A 22991-nucleotide genomic window follows, 5' to 3' on the forward strand; every position below is an offset into this window, starting at 1 on the left:
ACACATGCAATCTAATTCTATGATGTCTAAAAGAAACTTTTATCATTCTAAAATGGTAAAAAGATGGAAAAAAGATGTATCACATAAATGTTAATCAAAGAAAGATGAATAGTTATATTTAGATGAGACAAAGATCAGAACAAAGAAAATCACCAGGGATAAATGAGGATATTACATGATGAAAGAGTCAATTCATGATGCAATCCTAAATATATATATACACCTAACAGAACTTAAAATACATTCAGCAAAAATTAATAAGAACTGAAAGGAGAAACAGACATCCGTAATTACAGCTGGAGATTTCAACTTTCAGTAACTGATAGAACTAGTAGACAGAAAACGAACATAGATATAGAGAAACTGAACACCATCAACCAATGACATTTTTAAAATATTCCACCTATCAACAGTAGAATGCACATTCAAGTGCACATTGAAAATTAATCAAGCTATATTGTATCCTGGATCATAAAACAGACCTTAATATAAAAGAAATAAAAGTATGTTCTCTGAGAGCCCAAAAATAAACCTACACATCTCTGGTCAATCAATCTTTGACAAAGGAGGTAAGAATATACAATGAGAAAAAGACAGTCTCTTTAGCAAGTGGTGTTGGGGAAACTGGACAATCGCATGTAAATCAATGAAGTTAGAACACAGCCTCACACTATAAACAAAAATAAACTCAAAATGGCTTAAATACTTAAATATAAGACACAACACCATAAAACTCCTAGAAGAGATCACAGGCAAAACATTCTCTGACATAAATAAATGATGCTAATGTTTTCTTCGGTCAGTCTCCCAAGGCAACAGAAATAAAAGCAAAAATAAAACGTGGGACATGATCAAACTTACAAGCTTTTCCACAGCAAAGGAAACCATAAACAAAACAAAAAGACAGCCTATGGACTAGGAGAAAATATTTGCCAATGATGCAATCAACAAGGCCTTAATCTCTAAAACATACAAACAGCTCATACAATGCAACAACAAAAAAACAACCCAATCCAAAAATGGGCAAAAGACCTTAACAGATATTTCTCAAAAGAAATATAGATGGCCAATAAGCACATAAAAAAGATATTCAATATCACTAATTATTGAGAAAAATGCAAATCAAAACTACAATAAGATACCAACTCACACAGATCAGAATGGCCATCATTAAAAAGTCTACAGGAATTCCCTGGTGGTCCAGCGGTTAATAAGACTCCACACTTCCAATGCAGGGGCATGGGTTCTATCCCTGATCAGGGAACCAAGACCCTATGCAACCAAATACATGAAATCTTTTTTTTTTTTTTAAAGGAAGTTTAAAAAAATAAATAAAAAGTCTGCAAATAACAATTGCTGGAGAGGTCATGGAGAAAAGGGAACCCTCCTCACTGCTGGTGGGAAATTAAGTTGGTACAGCCACTAGGGAAAATAGTATGAAGTTTCCTTAGAAAACTAAAAAGAGAATTACCGTATGATCAATGGACCCCAGTCCTGGGAATATATCCAAACAAAATTCTTATTCAAAAAAGATACATGCACCCCAATGTTACCAGGCCACCTTACCTGTCAAAGCAGCACTATTCATAGTAGCCAAAACACGGAAACAACCTAAATGTCTATCAACAGATGAATGGATGAAGAACACGTGATATGTATATATAATGCACTATTACTTAACAATTAAAAAGAACAAAGTAATGTCATTTGCAGCAACCAAGGGTGCAACTAGAGATTATCATACTAAGTGAAGTCAGAAAGAGAAGACAAGATGCTATATGATATCACCTACATGTGGAGTCTAAAATGTGACATAAATGCACCTAAGTGCAAAAGAGAAACAGACTCATGGACACAGAGAACAGACTTGTGGTTGTCAAGGGGCACAGGGTGGGAACAGGGATACAGCAAGAGGCTGATGACAGAGCAAGTTAGCAGATGTTAGCTATTATATACAGAACGGATAAACAACAAGGTCCTACTGTATAGCATGGGGATCCGACTGTATAGTCCTACTGTTTAGCCTATGATAAACTGTAATGGGAAAGATAGAAAAGAAAAGAATGCATACATATTTATAACTGAATCACTTACCAGGCCACCTTACCTGTCTCCCAAGAAGCCGTATTCAGGACAAGAAGCAACAGTTAGAACCAGACGTGAAACAATGGACTAGCTAAAAATTGGGAAAGGAGTACGTCAAGGTGTATACTGTCACCCTGTTTGTTTAACTTATATGCAGAGCACATTATGCAAAATGCTGGGCTGGATGAACCACAAGCTTGAATCAAGATTGTGGGCAGAAATATCAACAACCTCAGATATGCATGCAAAAAGCAAAGAGAAACTTTGCTTTTATGGAACTCTAATGTCGTTACTCAATGTAATGTTGTTACTCAAACATGAGTTTGAGTAAACTCCGGGAGTTGGTGATGGACAGGGAGGCCTGGCGTGCTGAGATTCATGGAGCAAAGAGCAAAGATTCATGCAGAGAGTCGGACACGACTGAGCAACTGAACTGAACTGAACTGAATGGCACGAAAGTGGCATTTTTTTGCATTTTAATGGCAAAAAGGAAGAGAAACTAAAGAGCCTCTTGATGAAGGTGAAAGAGGAGAGTGAAAAAGCTGGCTTAAAATTCAACATTCAAAAAACTAAGATCATGGCATCCAGTCCCATCATTTCATGGCAAACATATGGGGGAAAAAGTAAAAACAGTGACAGATTTTATTTTCTTGGGCTCCAAAATTATTGCAGACAGTGACTGCAACCATGAAATCAAGAGACACCTGCTCCTTGTAAGAAAAGCTGTGACAAATCTAGACAGTGTATGAAAAAGCAGAAACAACACCTTGCCAACAAAGGTCCATATAGTCAAAGCTATGGTTTTTCCAGTTGTCATGTACAGATGTGAGAGTTGGACCATAAAGAACGCTGAGCACCAAAGAATCAATGCTTTTGAACTGTGGTGTTGGAGAAGACTCTTGAGAGTTCCTTGGACTGCAAGGAAACCAAACAAGACAATTCCAAAGGAAATCAACCCTGAATATTCACTGGAAGGACTGATGCTGAAGCTGAAACTCCAATACTTTGGCCACCTGAAGTGAAGAGTCAACTCGCTGGAAAAGACCGATGCTGGGAAAGACTGTGGACAAGACGAGAAGGGGACAACAGAGGATAAGATGGTTGGAAGGCATCACTGACTCAATGGACATAAGTTTGAGCAAACTCCAGGAGATAGTGATAAACAGGCAAGCCTGGCAGGCTGCAGTGCATGGGGTCACAAAGAGTCAGACATGAATTAGAGACTGAGCAACAACACAGCAGAAATTAACACGACATTGTAAAACAACTACACTTCAATGAAGCAAACAAACAAGAACTATGATTTTGTTTGATCACAAACAAAATGACCACAATGGATTTAAGTAGAAATCAGTAACAGAAACATAATGAGAAACCTCTAAATACTTGTAAATTAAACAACATACTCCTAAGCAATTCTTAGGTCAATGAAGTCTAAAGTAACTCAGAAAACATTTTTAAAAGAATGAAAATGAGGGAGTTCCCTGATGGTCTAGTGGTTGGGATACGGCACTTTCACTGCTGTTCCCCTGCCTGGGGAATACTGAGATCCTTCAAGCTGTAGAACAGCTCTCCACACCCAAAAAAGAATGAAAATATAATATCAAAATAAGTCATGTGAAGCTAAAACAGTGATTAGAGTAAAACTTATACGACTTGAATGCTTATACTGGGGTGTGGGAAAAGGCCTTAAATCAATAACCTAAGCTTCTACTTAAAAAAACCGAACAACAAAAAAATCCAAAACAAATCCAAAGCAAGGAAAAGGAAACAAATAATAAAGGTTAATAGTGGAAATCAATGCAAAAGTAAAACTAGAAAAACAATAAGGAAAAATGGATATAAGCAAAAATGAGTTCTTTGAAAAGATCAATGAAACTGATAAAGCTCTAGCAAGACTGGAAAAGAATAAAAAGATATAAAATTACCAACACCACCAAATGAAAGAGGAGCTAGCCTAAAGATCCTGCAGACATCAAATGATAAAAGAATACTATGAACAACTCTATGCACATAAAAATGTGACAACTTCTGTTGTCAAAATATTTAAATCTGACACTACAAATGTTAAAAAGATAACAGGAATAATATAAACAGATCTATATGCATAAATTTTAAAATAAAGGTGAAATTCCATAAAAACCACAAACTACCAAATTATTCAAAATGAAACAATCTGAATTAAGGAAAGTGGATTCCTAGTTTAAAACTTTTCAAAGAAATCTTCAGGCTTACCTGATTTCACTGGGGAATTTAAGAAGTAACACCAATTCTACATAATCTTTTTCAGGAAAGAGAAAGAGGAATACTTCCAAACTCCTTTAAAGAAGCCTAAATTAACCTGATATCAAAAACTAGAAAAAGGACAGAAAAAGAAACTACCATTATCCCTCATGGAGATTGTGCAAAAATCCTCAACAAAATAAAAAAAAAATATATGATGTATAAATTCTTGTTCAACTAATAAAGGACAGATTAATTCAAAAAACAAACAAACAAAAAAAGCAAATGGAGTTTAGCAATACACCAGGACCAAACAGGGTTATCCCAGGAATGTAAAACTGGTTCAGTATTCAAAAATCAATGTAAGCTACCATGATAACTTCTTAAAGAAGAAAAACCAGTCAAGTTAGTAGGTGCATCTGGCAAAATACAACATATTTCCATGATTTAAAACAAAACAAAACAAAAAAAGCCCTCAGCAAGTTAAAAGGGAATTTGCTCAATCTGATAAAGGACAGCTACAGAAAGTCTACCACTATCAAACACTTAATGATAAGACTGAAGGCTTTTCCCTAAGATCAGGAATAGGACAAGGATATTACGCTCTCAACACTTCTATCTAACATCTTAATGAAGATCTAGCCATTGCAATAAGATATGAAGAGCCAGACACATTAGAAAGGAAGAAATCAAACAGTCCCTAGTCACTGATAACATGATTATGTAAGCAGAAAATCCCAAAGAATCTAAAAACAAACAAACAAGGACTTGCCTGGTGGACAGTGGATAGGAAGCTGCCTGCCTATGCAGGGGATCCCGCTCTCTGAAGATTTCACATGCCACAGAGCAGCTAAAGCCCGTAAGCCTAGGGCCTGCGCTCCACGACAAGAGGAACCATCACAATGAGACGCCTGTGCACCGCAACGAACAGCCCTGCTCACTGCAGCTAGAGAGAGCGGGCGTGCACCAATGGAGGCCCAGCACAGCCACAGATAAATACATTTTAAAAAATAAATAAGAATCACAACAAAAACTACAAGAACGAGAAAGTTTAGCAAGGCTACACTGAACAAACACATGAAAATCAATCAATTTTATATCTATTAGCAATGATCAATCTGAAAACAAAATTTACCCAAAAAATTAACAGTTAGTTTACAAGAGCTCTAAAAACATATAAACTATTTAACTGTTAAACTGTTAAAATAGTTTATACCTGTATAAACAGTATAAACTCCAATACAAAATAAAGAGTAAAAAAGAAAAATCCCAACAGGATTTCGGAGATATAGATAAACTGAATCCCAAATAATCTGAAAAGGCAAAAGGAACCTGAATAGCCAGAACAATTCTGATTAAGAATAAAGTTGGACAAATCACATTATATAACTTTAAGACCTGCTATAAAATCTGCAGTACCACAAGAATGTGTGCTACAGGCAAAGAGATAACAACATATTAGATCTGTGGAACAGAACAGAATCCAGAGATAGACCTATATAAACATGACCATTTGATTTTTAAAAATGTTTTTTAAGTTGTAAATTATACATTACATGAAATGTACCATTTAACCATTAAGTGTACAGTTCAGTGGCATTAAGTACATTCATAATGTCTTGCAACTATTACCACTATCTATCCACAGACCTCTTTTCATCACTTTATAATCACTGACACTAAATCTTCACTTCTGTCCCCACAGAACCTGACAGGCACTACTCTCTTCACTGACCACAGCATATTCAAGGTTCATCCATGTTGCACTGTGTCAGAATTTCCTCCCTTTTCAAGGCTAATATTTTGTTATATACATACACCATGTTTTGTTTATACATTCATCCACTGATGGACACTTGGGTGGCTTCTATTTTCTGTCTAGCTGGGAATAATGTCACTGTGAACATACCATACAAATATTTCTTCAAGATCCTGTTTTTAACTCTTTATACCCAATATTCAAATGTGGAATTGTGAGTTCATACAATAATTTTTAATTACTTGAAGAACTGTATTACTCAAATGTGGAAATGCGAGTTCATAAGGTAATTTTAAATTATATGTAGGACTGCATACTGTTTTCTTCAGTGGCTGCACCATTTTATATTCTCACCAACACAGCAAAAAGGTTCCAATCTCTCTACATCCTTGCCAACACTTACTCTTCTTTTTCAAAAATAACCATCCTAATGGGTGTGAAGTGATACCTCTATGGTTTTGATCTGCATTTCCCTAATGATTAATTATGCTGGGCATCTTTTCATGTGTTTGTTGGTCATCTGTTTATCTTCTCTGGAGAAATGTCTATTTAAATCCTTTACTCATTCTCTAACAGGGCTATGTGTTTTTTGCTGTTTTTTGAGTTGTAGTTTTCTGTAATTGTCTAAATATTTCTGGCTATATCTCTGGATATGTGATTTGCAAATATTTTCTCCCTTTCTGTGTTTTGCCCTTTTACTCTGTTGATAGTGTCCTTCAATGTACAAAAGTTTTTAATTTTGATGAAATCCAATTTGTCTATTTACTCACTGGATGCCTGTGCCTTTGGTGTCATATCCAAGAACTCACTGCCAAATCCAACATGGTGAAGCTATTCCACTTTGTTTTCTTCTAAGAACTTAATAGTTGTAGCTCTTACATTTAAATCTTTGATCCATTTTGAGTTAATTTTTGTATGTGGTGTTTTGAAAATCTTTGTCTATGGTGTATATGGTTGTATAAGCGTAGAATTTCATTCTTTTGCATATGGATATCCAGTTTTCTCAGCACTATTTTTGAAGAGGATGGTCTTGACCTCCATGCCAAGAATTATTTGACCACTTATATAAGGGGTACTTCTGTACTCATTATTCCAAACCAGAACCACACTGTTTTGATTACTATAGCACCATAGTAAAAAAATTTTGAAATCAGGAAGTGTAAGTCCTCCAGCATTTTTTTTTTAAATAACACTAGCTATTTGGGGTCCCTTGAGATTCCATACGAATTTTAGAATGGATTTTTTCTATTTCTGCAAAAGTAGTCACTCGGATTTTGATAAGGATTGCAATGAATCTATAAATAGCTTTGGGTAGTATTGACTTTGTAACAATACGGAGTGCTGGCAAGGACGCAGAGCAAGTGTAATTCATAAATGTCTAATCTCAATGCATAATGGTACAGCCATACTAGTTTGACAGTTTCTTATGAAGTTAAACATACACTCACCAAATGGCCATGCAATCCCACTTCTACATATTTACCCTGGAGACATAAAACCTTCATTCACACAAAAATCTGTACTTAGATGTTTATAATAGTTCTATTCATAATTACCAAAAGCACATCCTCCGAAGAGTAACTGACTAAATATGGCTATACATTCATATGACGGAATACTTAGCAATGAAAAGTAATGACCTACAGATACATGCAACAACTTGACTTTCAAAGACAATATGCTATGTGCAACAAGTCAGCATCAAAAAGTTGCACACTAAAGGGTTCCATTTCCACAACATTCTAGAAAAGACAAAACAGTAGAGAGAACAGACCAGTGATTGCCAAAGGTTCAGGGGTGGGGACGAGGCTGACTACAAAGGGATACCAAAGGAGATACCACAGAGAACTCTTTCAGGTGTTGAAACTGCCCTGTATCCTGACTGTGGTGTCGGTTACATGAATCCATGCATGTATTACTAGTATACACACATAAAAGTCCATTTATTATAATCATTAGTCAAAATTTATTTTTAAATTATACAATAAAAACACAGGAAAATACAATTTTAACGAAGTAAAGGGGGGAAATAGTTCATAACATATCTTACAATAAAAATACATCAAATAATAGAAAAAGGCAAAAAGAACTTGCTGCACACCAAAATGCTAAAACTAACCATCTCTAGGTAATAAAATCATAGGGGGGCTCCTCTTTCCCCAGGTGGTTCAGTGGCAAAGAATCCACCTGCCAATGCAGGAGACGTGGGTTCAATCCCTGAGTTGGGAAGATCCCCTGGAGAAGGGAATGGCAGCCCACTCCAGTATTCTTGCCTGGGAAATCCCATGAACAGAGGAGCCTGGCAACCTACAGTCCATGAGGTCGCAAAAGAGTCAGACACAACTTAGTGACTAAACATCTGATGGTCTATAAGGTAAGTCATTTTTAAAATGGAAATTTTTAAAGGAAGGAAATTGTGGGGTTTTTTAGTTAGTTACCAATCTTAACACCCACATTAAGAAACAGTCAACTCTTTATTAATCATGTGTATTTCTTCAAAACCTGGAAAAGTATTATCAGAAATATATTATCTTTGCCAACTGACACTAGACATTGTAAAAGTCCATGTGCACTGAGATGTCATCAGACTTCAATGCGTAAAATAGTCTATACCATAACATACAAACATAATTCAAAGTCAATAAAAAAGGGTACAAAATTAACTTTTTTTGTTGTTGTTTAGTCTGACTTTTTTGCAAGCCCATGGACTGTAGCTCACCAGGTGTCTCTATCCATGGAATTCTCCAGGCAAGAATACTGGAGTGGGCGCCATTCCTTCTCCAGGGGACCTTCCCAACCCAGAAATCAAACCCGCGTCTCCTGCACTGGAGGGCGGATTCTTTACCACTGAGCCACCAAGAAACCCCAAAATTAAAGTTCAGTTTTTATAAAGCTTTTAAAAATTAAAGTTACTGAAAATAAAATCTTTTAACAAAAGTTGCTAATACACTGTTATTATTCAAAGTCAAAATGAGTATCCTATAAAAGAGAACTTGGTGCGAAGAAAATCTGGGAAAGTTCGGTGACAAGGCCTTAAGGAAATGTAGCAAATGTATAAAATACAAAGCAGGGATAGTATTTTCCCAGGCAGGAAAATCAACATCTACCTAAACATGGAAGAGGTTCTCTGAAAGATACAGAATTAAAAGTTCCAATTCTCTCTATTCACTTTATCCAAAACAGTCACCAGGCCACTTATTTTAAATAATCTTAAGTTACCCGACATCAACTGAGAAAAGTTTTGAGATCATAATCACCACTGAAAATTTTCCATGGATGGGACTCAATCATTAAGGACCTACTACTCCCTGCAAGAAACTGTGCCCTTTTCATATGTTTCATTCAATTAACTGTGACAAATTGAACGATATATATATGAAAATTTGTTACAGTTAAACCTCTCAACCGGTCTGCAATATGTATGTTACATTCTTCCTTCAGGATTTTGATCTGGCTATAATTAAGTAAAGTTTGGGGACTAATTTCCCCATCTGATACTGCATAAGAACCCTTACGATCTGTATATAAATTCCAGCTGCTACACAAAGTCGCCCATGTGAGAAGCAACTCAGCTGCAAATCAATTCAATTCTACAATTGGAACATGTGTCCTTGTGAATTTCTATTTGGAGCTCATATTTGAAATTATTTTGTTTAACAGAGATGGCACCTTTCTCTGAGACTAGTAATCACACCAATCTCATCACTCCTCATTGAAACTACATTTTAAATAAGTGCAAGTCAAATTCCATCCAAATATGATGAAAATCCATCCAGCTGTTTTTCCCTACTACAGTAACAAGCCAACAGAAACTTCCCCTGGATATCTGCCTTGCTGCTGTCTCACATCACTGGGATCTGCTCAAGTGCCATCTCAGAGAGACTCACCCCCAGACCACACAGTACAAATTTACCCACCACCATCTCATGTCAGTTCTGACTTCTTATAGTGTCTACCATCACCTGCGTGTATGTGTAATACAGCTCTTTTCACTAAATCAGAGCTCTAGGAAAGGACTTTGTTGACAAACAGTAACTTTTTGACACACAGTAACTGTTTTTGAATAAATGAATCATTTTGCATAGTTTTGAAGAACTTTGTGATGTATTAAAACTACTCTAAGGCTTCCCTGGGGGCTCAGTGGTAAGGAATCCACCTGCCAATGCTGGAGACACCAGTTCGACCCCTGGCCCCGCGAGATCCCACACGCCAGAGCAACCAAGCCCGCGCGCCGCCACTGCTGAGCGCCAGCGTCACAGCCCCTGAAGCCTGCGTTCCCGAGCGCCCGTGCCCTGCAACGAGAAGCCACCGCGATGAGAAGGCCACACACCGCGACAAGAGCAGCCTCTGCTCGCCACAGCTAGAGGAAAACCCCGCTCAACAACGGAGACCCAGCAAAGCCATATGACTTAATGAAATTATATATTTTTAAAAACCCACTAAGCTCTGCTATGATAAAATGTAACATTCCAGTAGTTAGCTTTTTTCTTAATACAACACAAAACAAAGACATTTTAGGCATGAAACAGCTGATCTCCTAGATAATCCCAGCCATTCCTGCCCTCTACAGATGCTTTTTCCCCCTCCTCTCCTCATACTCCCAGTAGGAGCTAACTGTCCCTGCTGCAGCGGCATTTTGGTGAAAAGTATCACAGCACTTAATTGATTAAAAAAAAAAAAAAATGCATTACATCAGAAAAGGACAAAAGAAAGCAACAGGAATTTGGCCCTTGGTATAGTCTTGCTTACAAGCATATTTCATTTATAATTTAATTTAATTTACTGTGGGGTAGGTTTTATTAGCAAAGAAACTAACTTGGGAGGTTTTTCTTACAAAACAAAATTAAGGCTAAACAGAATACTATTCAAGCTTCCCTGGTGGCTCAATGGTAAAGAATTCACCTGCCAATACAGGAGATACAGGTTTGATTCCTGGGTTGGGAAGATCCCCTGAAGAAGAAAATGGCAACCCACTCCAGTATTCTTTCCTGGGAAATCCCATGGACAGAGGAGCCTGGCAGGCTACAGTCCTGGGGTCACCGAAAGAGTCAGACACAGTGACTAAACAACAATAGGATACTATCAATTCAAATAAAATCTCTCATTTATTCCAGGCATATGAAATACATTTGCTCATTTAGGGTTCTAGGTGAAGTTAAAAACTCTAAACCTGGCCTGCACATTAGAATCACCGAGAAAGCTTTAAAAAATTAAAAAAATAAAGACTTAAGTGGCCTTGGGCTCCACTCCAGGTCACTTAAGTTAGAATACTAGAACCCTAGCAGAGTATGTCTTTAAAAACTCTCCTGATGATTCTAAGGAGCAACCAAGGCTGAGAACCACTGCCCTGTACTATCTCCCCAGCCTCCCTTGTCCTTCTTCAACTTCATAAACCAAAGTAAAAGCACAGAAACAAATCATAAAGATTTAAATTCCTGATGCCCACAATAAATCTCAAATAAGACACTTCCATTTGCCCCAACATTTCTACTAATTCCTATAAAAAGTAAACCTAATATTTATCTCTCTAAAACTACATCCCTGATTTAACACACTCAAAATAGACCACAATTATTTCTTTTAGGAACACTGCCCTTGTCACAAACAATTAACTTTATGTAGCAATTAATATATCGTTTTTGTCATTTGTACCTCCATTTTCTCCTCTCTATACCCAAAGAGGGTGGCTAACACTGTTGGATCCCTCACATATGAAGTTCAACTTACAAAGAATGTCTACATTCATTATCATATCACATAATAATGTAGCCCGGGGAAGAATTACTAGCCCATTTTAGAGATGGTAACCCAGGGAAGTATCTTGCCAAACCCACCTTTTGCCTGAGGCTCTGCGCAGTACAGTGCACGTTTCAGAGAAGTACCTCCCACCCACCTTCCCACTATTTCTATATATTCCTCTACGGTATGGACTTCACTGGTGGCTCAGACGGTAAAGCGTCTGCCTACAACGTGGGAGACCCGGGTTCAATCGCTCGATTGGGAGGATACCCTGGAGAAGGAAATGGCAACCCACTCCAGTACTCTTGCCTGGAAAATCCCATGGACGCAGGATTCTGGGAGGCTACAGCCCATGGGGTCGCAAAGAGTCGGACACGGCTAAGCGACTTCACTTTCACTTTTTTTTTTCACTTTACAGAAATACATTATTGTTTACATTCTATCTATAGTTATCAAGAACATTCCTAAGGATAGATTCCCAAATGTTCAACAACTTATGTACGGTTATAACTACAGATTTTCAGTTAAACAAGGACATAATACATACAATTTACTTCTGCTTCCTCCAATCCCACTGGAAAGACAGGAAATAATTAACGATGGCATTAAACAAGCCCACAAAGACAAAAAGACCAAGGAGATGATAACAACAAAATTTCTGAAGCTGGAGTACAGGCAGAAGACTGTTAATTGATCTGTTTCCCCATAAAAAATGTCAAGGCTAAGCCAGCAATGAAAGCTCAAAGTATGTGTGTTGTAGTATTTTTCAAATTACACAGATAATAAGACATCTACAATAAAAACTTAAAAGTAGCAGCTTTTTGCTGTATTTTCTCAATTAATGCTAAAAACATACCTATCATAATAGAGCCCTACATTTTTTACCATAAACTGGGAGTTCTTGTACTTAAAAGTATAGAAGCCATAGCTTCCATAGGACCAAGGAGGACCAAGTCCAAGATCCTCAGTCTATCCCATCACTCCCTTCCTCATGCTTTGCACTGTAATACTAAACTGCTTATAACAAATATTACCTGCTTCATGCATCTACTTCCTCATGCTATTTCCTCTACCTAGCCAACTTCACTTCTTTCAAGTCTCAGCTGAGCTGTCACCTCTTCTAGACAGCTTTTCAAAATTGGGGAAAGAGTGGATTAAAAATTCATCTTATTATCCCCATATGGCAAACACTTATTGAAATGAATTATGTAATTAAAAACACCAATACAAAAAGTAACATTTATTGAGTTCTTACGGTGGGTCAAATAATATCTACATGTATCAATTTACTTAACATCTTTCCAACAACCAAATGAGTTGGGTACTAATTATTAAGTGCAGAGGGAGGTTAAGCATCTTGCTTTAGGGCACAGCTAATAAGTGATGAATCACAGACTGAAACTCAATCTGGCTTCGGAGCCAATATTCTTAACCATAGACTAGGCTTTCTCTATAAATGTCAATGCCTTCCAAACCTGTATTCCCAAATCTTCACACTTCATTTATTTCCAAATCTTCAAGTTGAATTTCCAAATGGCTCCTAGCCATCTCTTCCGGGATGTCCTTCAAGAACCTCAAAATTAGCACAACTGAAATCACTATGTCCCCCTTGTTCCTCAGCATATGCCAACAAAAGCTACTCACCATACCTTCTTGTACTGCTATTCAGGTTAATTCATTCAACCAGTCACCCAAAGTAGAAATCGAAGTCTGAATAACTGCCACCTTGTCAATTCCTCTCATCCCTACATTCACCGAATTATATTGTTTCTATCTCTCAAACTAATTTACATGCAGCTCTCACCACTTTTCACACCTGAGCATTAGCTTGGACTCTCTCTTCAAAACAAATCTGATTGTGTCTTAACCTATAAAGGCTGCCTACCACTGACACCAAGTCCAAAGTTCTTAGCAAAACGTATTATGATCTTGTATTTGCCAATCTCTCAGCTTCAACTCTAACCATCCAACCTCTACCCCCCTTCCCTCAAAACTTCCCTGAATTTAATATGTTTTTAAAGACCTAACTGTCTCTGTGTAAGCATGCACCTTAGCCTAGGATATCCCTCCTACTATCTCATCTTCCCAAACTGATCATAAAGGCAACATTCTTTGAGAAGCCTTCTCAGATTGAAGAAACTCCCTTCTCTATACTCACATAATCTGCACATCTATATTTTATTAAGAGTACTCACGCTAAAATGGCTTACCTGAAAATATCACCAAGCATGTATTCAAAAGTCAAAAGGCTGCCTTATTTTGTGCCCCCATGCCTACCACACGTTCAATAATGTATCAAATCACCAGGCTCTTTTAACAATTTCAAGTCCAAAATCAATTAACTTACATAAGTTACCTCTCTTGTAATACAAAATTACTACTCGTATGTTAATCCTTTTATCTTTTAGATTTCATTGGTCCCATTTCCACACACGTGAAAAACTGGAAGAAAAAAAAATACTGCAATTTCAACAGAATGCCTGTAGTAAAATCATCTACTACATCAGCAAACTTTCAAATGGCCACTGCTACAAGAATATTTACAGAGCACATACTATATACCCTGGAGGAGGAAATGGCAACCCACTCCAGTATGCTTGCCTAGAAAATCCCATGGACAAGTCTGGCGGGCTACGGCAGTTCGCAGGGTCAACAGAGTCGGACAGGACTTAATGAGTGCACACTGCTATGTATCAGGCACTGTTCTACACGTTTAACATATATTAGCTCACTCCAATTCTCACAACCACTTTATGAGGTAGGTAACTTTTAATGTTCATTTTATTGATGAACTTCAAGATCAAACAGAACCAAGACTAAAGCTCAAACTATTTAGCTCCAGAAATTGATTTCTTACACTGCCTCTGATTAATAAGTCTAAAACTACTAAAACAAAGACTACAATAAATTCTTTCTTAGAGCGAAACCATCTTTGTGTGTTGAACAGTTTAGAAAATGTGGGAGGCAAATGTTAAAAATTTGGGTAAATATACAGGATATTCAAAACTCAGAAAAATCTTTTTTTAAGAATATTAATTTTTAAAAAAAAAAGAATATTAATTCATGGGACTTCCCTGGCGATCCAGTGGTTAAGACTCAGCGCTACCAATGCAGGGAGTGTGGGTTTGATCCCTGGACAAGGAACTAAGATCCCACAAGCTGTGCACTAAGGCCAAAAAAACCAAACAAAGCAAACAAACATGAATATTAATTCACTCTAATTATAGAAAATGTTTTGCTAATAAAACACCAAATCTTTGACATATGTCATCAGGTAGTATTACTAAAGTCAGTCAACTGAAACAGAGACAAGTACACAGTCACAGTCCACAAAGATATTTGCTGAATTAAGTTTTTATAAAGAACTCAGATGGGCTTCCCAGGTGGCGCTAGTATAAAGAGCCCACCTACCAATGCAGGAGACTTAAGAGACCTGAGTTTATTCCTGGGTCAGGAAGATCCCCTGGAGGAGGGCAGGGCAACCCACTCCAGTATTCTTGTTTGGAAAGTTCCATGGACAGAGGAGCCTGGTGGGCTACAGTCCATGGGGTCGCAAAGAATCAAACATGACTGAGGCAACTTAACATGCAAGGAACTTGAATGCATCCAGAACACAACTATCTTGTAGGGCTGTTGAAGTCCCAACTCTATAACATGTTTATAACTGAGACTAGGAAGACTTCATGTACTCAAATTAATCAGGAAATAGGAAATGATCTGTATCATTTACAATTTCCAAAAACTGAGATCTACAGGAAGATGCTGCAATTCACCCAAATTAACACATACCCAATTCAGAAGTAGTAAAAAAAAATATTTCTGCAAAACCTGTATGTAGGTCTAGAACCAACAGTTAAAACCGGACATGGAACAACGATTCAAAATTGGGAAAGGACTACGTCAAGGCTGTATACTGTCACCCTGCTTATTTAACTTATATGCAGAGTACATCATACAAAATGTCAGGCTGGATGAAGCACAAGCTGGAATCAAGACTGTTGGGAGAAATATCAATAACCTCAGATATGCAGATGATACCACCTTTATGACAAAAAGCAACAAGGAACTCAAGAGCCTCTTGATGAAGGTGAAAGAGGAAGATGAAAAAGCTGGCTTAAAACTCAACATTCAAAAAACTAAGATCATGGCATCCAGTTCCATCATTTCATGTCAAATAGATGGGGAAACAATGGAAACAGTGACAGACTTTATTTTCTTGGGCTCCAAAATCACTGCAGATGGTGACAGCAGCCATGAAATTAAAAGATGCCTGCTCCTTGGAAGAAAAGCGATGACCAACCTAGACAGCATATTAAAAAGCAGATACATTACTTTGCCCACAAAGGTCCATCCAGTCAAAGCTATGGTTTTTCCAGGGATCATGTACAAATGTAAGAAGTGGACCATAAAGAAGGCTGAGTGTCAAACAATTGATGCTTTTGAACTGTGGTGCTGGAGAAGACTCATGAGAGTCCCTTGGACTGCAAGGAGATTCAACCAATCAATCCTAAAGAAAATCAGTCCTGAATACTCATTGGAAGGACTGATGCTGAAGCTCCGATACTTAGGTCACCTGAGGCGAAGAGCCAACTCATTAGAAAAGAATCTGATGCTGTGAAAGATTGAGGGCAAGAGCAGAAAGGGACAAGAGAGGATGAGGTGGTTGGATGGCATCATGGAGTCAATGGACATGAATTTCAGACAACTCCAGGAGATGGGAAGACTGACATGCTGCAGTCCATGGGGTCACAAGTCAGACATGACTGAGCGACTGAACAACAACAAAGAGGTGATAAATATGAGTTTCATCCATACAATTTATTTCCTGAGGACTCTGCAAGCTACCCTAATTAATTTTCTATATTCCAAGACTTCTTGGAGCAGATAGCTCTGGGTTCTAATTCTGAACAGGAAGCCATCATACCAGACAAAAATGGTAAATCACAAAAAAAATTTCTAAGAAGTTCAAATCTGGGGTTAAGTTCAAAAGACTAAACAGAATATCAAAATGGTTTAAGTTAAAAAAAAAAGACAGAAAGAGATTTACAAATAAATAAAAAACATTTTTGAACAGTAAACACTATTCTGAGCACTTTACATGCATTTAATCATCACAATTAATACAATTATCACTCCCATTTTGCAAATGAAGAAAGCAAAAAAGAAACATTAAGTAACTCAGAGAGGAAAAAACAAAACAGAAACTAGGATCTTAACTAGGATCTTGCTCCTTCCTGTTATGCTAAATGACATCAGTTAAAGAGAGGGACATATCTAGTAATAGAAAAAACAAGTGTTTTTGTTTTTTTTTTTACTATGACTCTACATAGCCAAGTGGTGTATGTAGAGCTATTTTGATTTTTATAACCTAAAGTCCACGAGTAAGCATATGAAATCATGTTCAACATCATATGTCATTAGGGAATTACAAACTAGAACACTGAGATACCACTACACACCTATCAGAGGAGCAGCAATTCCAAACACTAACAACATCAAAGCTGATGAAGATGTAAAGCAATAGAACTCTCATATGTGGCTTCTGGAAATGCAAAATGGTACCGCCACTTTAGAAGACAGTTTGGTAATTTATTATAAAACTAAACATACTCCTGCCATAGGCTCCAGCAGTCATGATCCTTGGTACGTACCCAAATGGACTGAAAACTTCTGTATACACAAATGCCTAGACCCAGATATTTATAGCAGCTTTATTCATAACTGTCACAAACTGGAAGCAACCAAGATATCCTTCAGTAGGTGAATGGACAAACTGTGGTACATCCAGACAATGTAATATATTATTCAGTGCTAAAAGGAAATAACCTATCAAGCTACAGAAAGACATAGAAGAAACTTAAATTTGTATTATTAAGTGAAAGAAGCCATACTGAAAAGGCTACATACTATATGACTTTCTAGAAATGGCAAAACTATGGAGACAATAAAAAGATCAATAGTTGTCAGAGAGTAGGAGGGGTGAATAGGCAGAGTAAGGGTTTTTTAATGAGACTATATTCACAATATGTCATATATAGTCAGAACCCATAGAATGTACAAGGGTGAACCCTAACAGAAACTACGGACTTTAGGTGATGATGACGCACTAATGCAGGTTCACTGACTGTAACAAACACACCAGTGAGGTCTGATGTTGACAATGAAGGGAATGGAGGCAGAATATGGGAACTCTGTACTCTCTGCTCAGTTTTACTATGAACCTGAAACCACTCTCAAAAAAAAAATCTACTTATGAAAGAAAGGGAAAAAACCCCAAAACCAAAGAAAGTGTTTACAGAGCAGTTAAAAAGAAGCATCCATTTAACATACTCATTAGTATACATACAGCAAGTAAAAAATATTTATTAAAATATTGTACTAGGCGACCTGTTGAGGGGATATAAACAAGTAGACAAGGCTCCTTCCCACTAGGAGTTTGAAATATAGTTAGGCAGACATCATATTTTCACACACAACTAAATAAGATGAAATTTAAATAGTTCAAGACAGGAAACATATCACAAACAGCTGAGTTGTCAAATTACTAAAATAGGCATTAATAGGACAATGTGCTTAGGGGTTCAGTAGATTATTTCGGGCAAAAAGAATTAGGAAGTTAAAGGTATGCTCTAGGTCCTGAAATTGGGGTAAGATTCATCTAATTTTCTGGAGGGAACTGGTGAATTCTAAGAAGGAGTAAAATTACTGCAGTTAGAAAATAAAATTAAATGGCTGATTCATATCAATGTATGACAAAACCCACTGAAATGTTGTGAAGTAATTAGCCTCCAACTAATAAAAAAATTTAAAAATTAAAAAAAAAAAGAAAAGAAAATTAAATGAACCAGTTTCACAGAACAAAATGGGGAGACAAGACCAGAAAGACAGGTAAAATCCAGATTATGGAGGTCACTGAAAGCCAGATTCAGAAATCTTAACCCTGGGTTGGGAAGAACCCCTGGAGAAGGAAATGGCCACCCACTCCCATATTCTTACCTGGAGAATCCCATGGATGGGGAGTGGGGTGGTGTCTGGTGGACTATGGTCTATGGGGTCGCAAAGAGTCAGACACGACTGAGCAACTAACACACTTGTGAAAACACCAGCAAAGAGCAAATGTTTGCCTAACTAAGTATATATTGATGACTCTTAGTCTAATGAAAAGTGTATTTATAAATATTTTATGTGAGAGACATATAATTTGAAGACAGACAGTAGTCAACAGTAGTAGTTAAAAATTCACCATCATTGAAACTTGAGCCTATTACACAGAGTGAAGTAAGTCAGAAAGAAAAACACCAATACAGTATATTAATGCATATATATGGAATTTAGAAAGATGATAATGATGACCCTATATGCGAGACAGCAGAAGAGACAAAGATGTAAAGAACAGATGTTTGGACTTGGTGAGAAAGTGAGGGTGCGATGATATGAGAGAATAGCATTGAAACATGTATATTATCACATGTGAAACAGATTGCCAGTACACGTTTGATGCATGAGACAGGGTGCTCAGGGCTGGTGCACTGGGATGACCCTGAGGAATGGGATGGGGAGGGAGGTGAGGGGGGGGGTTCAGGATGGGGAACACATGTACACCCATGGCTGATTCATGTCAATGTATGGCAAAAACCACCACAATATTGTAAAGTAATTAGCTTCCAATTAAAATTAATTAATTAAAAAAAATAAAAATAAAATAAAAAATTCACCATCATTGCCATACAAGTGAATACATATACATACAAGCCCTGCTCCCACTTTTCGATTTCCAGTCTACACCAACAGGTTACCCATAACCCCATAAACTGAACCCATCCGTAAGTCTACACTCTCACCCAATAAAGCTCTATATGTTTACATCACTCCATATCCCCTTACCCAAAGATGTCTTTCCTCTGGGGGTAGAAGAGTAGGTGGCTCTCTGCCCATGAACTGGATGGGTCATGTTAGGACCACGGTTACTCATGGCACTTTCTCCTCATTCTACTGACAGAACTGTCACCCTCTATTCATTATTAAAAGCAAACCTACCAAGTACGTACATGTTCAAGGCAAAACATAAAATCCCTCATTCCTTGGCCAACCATCTGAAGACACAACACAAAGCGGACCCTATACAACTTCTGATCATTATTATTGATCACCCGCATTTCTCATATATGAAAACATTTCTGAGTTTTTCCATTGTTACTTTTAAACCTGCTTTATAATCCTTCTGTTTTTCCATAAACTCTTCTACGTAATTCTAAACACATATTACTCAATTCTCAATGCATATCCATCCACTGTTGTATCCGTTTCCATACTTCCCAATTAAATGTTCCAACCTACCTCAACTAAGTTATCCCAAATCAATGCTGTAGTTTATGTATTTACCTTTATACTTACATTATGTACCCAAAGCCCTCCCCGTTAGCAATCTACCACGTGAGTGACTGTTTTCTTCCCTTTTCACGAACAGGCACATTCATTTACGTCCAATTTCCCCAATCATTTATAACTAACTCTGGCACATACAACCTTTCTGAAATATGGCCTCCAGACAAAAAAACACCCCTTAAGAGTCCTCTTTCTATTGAAAACATTTTAAGACTTTGTTAAAAAGACTTTTTATAGAAATACAAATACATACACTATGATACTAATTGAAAGTTTAAAATCATGAAAGACACCAATAGATACTGTTTAAAAATAAAGGTATATACTAAAAAACATAAAGACATGTATAAAAAGAGAGAACAGGAGGAATGCAATCCAGGAGGGACACAGAAAACTTCAACACTGTTTGCAATGTTTTATTTTTTTAATTAAGAGTCTGGAATACATGGTTGTTTGTCACAACTGTTCTTTATACCTTTTCAGGTGCGGAATACATTTAAGTGAGTTCAAGAAGAAAGAAATCCAACTATTGATGAGAAGTACCCTCCCATACAGAGTGACAAGCTGTTATGTCCAAGTTGCCGTGAATGCTCATTGCTACATCTGGGACACCACTTTTGTACTTTACCTAAGCCAAGAAAAGAAAAATCACAAGGCTACAATAACAAACTTTCTTAGATATATTTTACATGTGTTTCAGATTTATTTTCTATGGCTATCCAAATCCATTTCTTTCACAAAGCTCACATCAACAAAAATTAAATCCTTTAACTCTGTATCTCTAAATTGCCATTTACTCTTAAGTGCCTAGCAGTAAATCAGAATAACCACCTTATTTGGCGCTGTTAAAATACAAGTGAGTTGGTAAGACCACGTAACTACTCCCACTTGGCTAAATGCGAACAGTCATGTACATTACACTCTGTGCAGGAGTCTAACTCGTATACTAACTTTTCAGTCTCGATTTGTAACATCTAAATTAAGCCACCCATCATTCAACCGCAAATGAAATGTCGATTCACCAAAACGTAACCTTGCCAGGACAACTCCAAAACACCCTCCTACAACCCGTCGAGCGTTCACCTCTCGCATCCTCAAAGTCCCGTCCCTGGACCAAGGTTTACAGCAGCCAGAACTGGTCTCCTCCACCGCTGAGCCTCACACATGCCCCCTTATCCCAACTCTTGGCTCGCAGTGGTAAAACCAGCAGAGAGCGCCGGAAGTTTCACCTCATTACGAACCCAAAGGAATCTACAGCTCAGACACCGCAGGTGCTGAGTTTCTCGTCCCTGGGGGGTAGAAGGCGGAAGCCCCGAACCAGGGAACAAGGGCCAGTCTTCCACGGCGTCCGCCCGAGCCCTAAAGCGGTCGATGGAACAGTTCAGGCAGCCGGCCCTCCTACTTCCCTCCCCGCCCCCACTCCAGGCCCACCCAACCCCCACGCCGGGCGCGAAGCCTGCCGTACATCCCAGCACCTGCGGGTCCCAGGAACAGGCGCGGATCCTCTTCTCTCCACGAGAGGCGAGGGCTTGGATGCCGGCTCGGACGCTTGCCTCTGGCCACCGGCCTCTCAAGTCCGGACCAACCCTGCAACCCTTTCGCTTTCTGATCTAACAGAAACTGTACCGACACCCTCTCCAGGACCTAGCCCGGAGCCTGGGCTTCTCCGGTGCCGAGCTCTTAGGCCTCCTCACGTCTCCCAGAGGACCAACCCACACCGGACGCTCAAAGCCCGAAAGGCAACTCCCACCACTCCCCGTCTCGCCCGTCTTTCCTTCCCAGCTGCAGCCGCTGAAACAGCCAACTTCTAAGATCCTCCTCCATCAGTTTCCCGGCCTCCCTTCACAGCCAGGCCTGAGCCCCCAGCCCTGCCCTCCGCCGCTCCCCTCCTCCGGAGGCCGAGCCCCGGGGCTGGGCGGCTTCCTTCCCCGGCATCCCGGGGCCCGGCTCCCCCCGCGGCGGGCCCGGCCCCCGCCCGGCGTTGCCGCACACTCACCGCTGAGAGCCGAGGCCTGCAGGGTGGCCCCTGAGGTGCCGTCGATGACTTTGATGGTCCCGCGACTGGTCACGGCCAGGATGGCGTTGAGCGCCGGGTGGTAGGAGAGGCTGTGCAGCCCGTCGGCGTCGCAGCGCATGCAGCCGTCCCGCAGCACCAGCCACTCGGAGACCCCGGCCGCTCCCGCCCCCGCCGCCGAGGAGCAGCCCGGGCCAGAGGCCGCAGCAGCCGCAGCCGCCATCTTCCGGCCTGCGCTCAGCACAATCACACTGGGAAGCGGCTCAGTGACAGTCCCGGGAGGTGCAGCACCACCACCAGTCACCATCCGGGGCCAGGGGGCAAGCAGAGCGCGTTAGCCGGAAGTGAAGTCAGGCGCCGGCACGCAAGTGGGACGTCGGCCGCGCGCCCGGAGGGGCCAAGCTCGGAGGGAGGCTGGCGGGGGAGGGGGAAAGGGAGCGAGAGAGGCGGGACCCGGGATGGGACCGGGAGGCGGGCGGCCGGAGCATGCGCGGGAGGGAGAGCGCGTGCCACGCGCCGCTGGTCCAGCCAGCTCCGTGTCCCCAACGTCCCAGTTTTTTTTTTCCGAGCCCGGGGAGTGGCCGCGGCCTGGACTCCGCCCAGCTCCCCTAATCCGGACCGGGGCGGGGTGGGTGGGTGGAGAGCAGGGCTTTGGGATGTGTATTTCCGCTAGGCGGGGACCCCGGACCGTGCGACTTGGCTGAGACGCCTTGAGGCCCCTTGCTGCGGTTCCACCTCTGCCTGGACGCTTCCCAGCACGCGCGGTGCAGCTGTTTGGCTGTGGCC

The 22991-nt window shown here is 39.5% G+C and overlaps 1 protein-coding gene across 10 annotated transcripts in view; it reads right to left on the reverse strand.

Annotated features, from left to right (window-relative positions):
- BIRC6 (baculoviral IAP repeat containing 6) overlaps positions 1 to 22574 on the reverse strand; it is a 210533-nt gene extending 187959 nt beyond the window's left edge. For 7 of the 10 annotated variants that reach the window (XM_043918289.1, XM_043918288.1, XM_043918290.1 and 4 more), the window contains exon 1: positions 22188 to 22564. In XM_043918289.1, the coding sequence (XP_043774224.1) occupies positions 22188 to 22512 (325 nt within the window). In that variant the 5' untranslated portion in view covers positions 22513 to 22564. Of the gene's footprint in view, positions 1 to 22187 lie in introns of all 10 variants that reach the window. The other 3 variants (XR_006343615.1, XM_043918291.1, XM_043918293.1) reach the window with 3 other exon arrangements.
- Between the last annotated feature and the right edge of the window lie 417 nt (positions 22575 to 22991).

Source organism: Cervus elaphus, chromosome 11, assembly GCF_910594005.1.
Source record: "Cervus elaphus chromosome 11, mCerEla1.1, whole genome shotgun sequence".
NCBI lineage: Eukaryota > Metazoa > Chordata > Mammalia > Artiodactyla > Cervidae > Cervus > Cervus elaphus.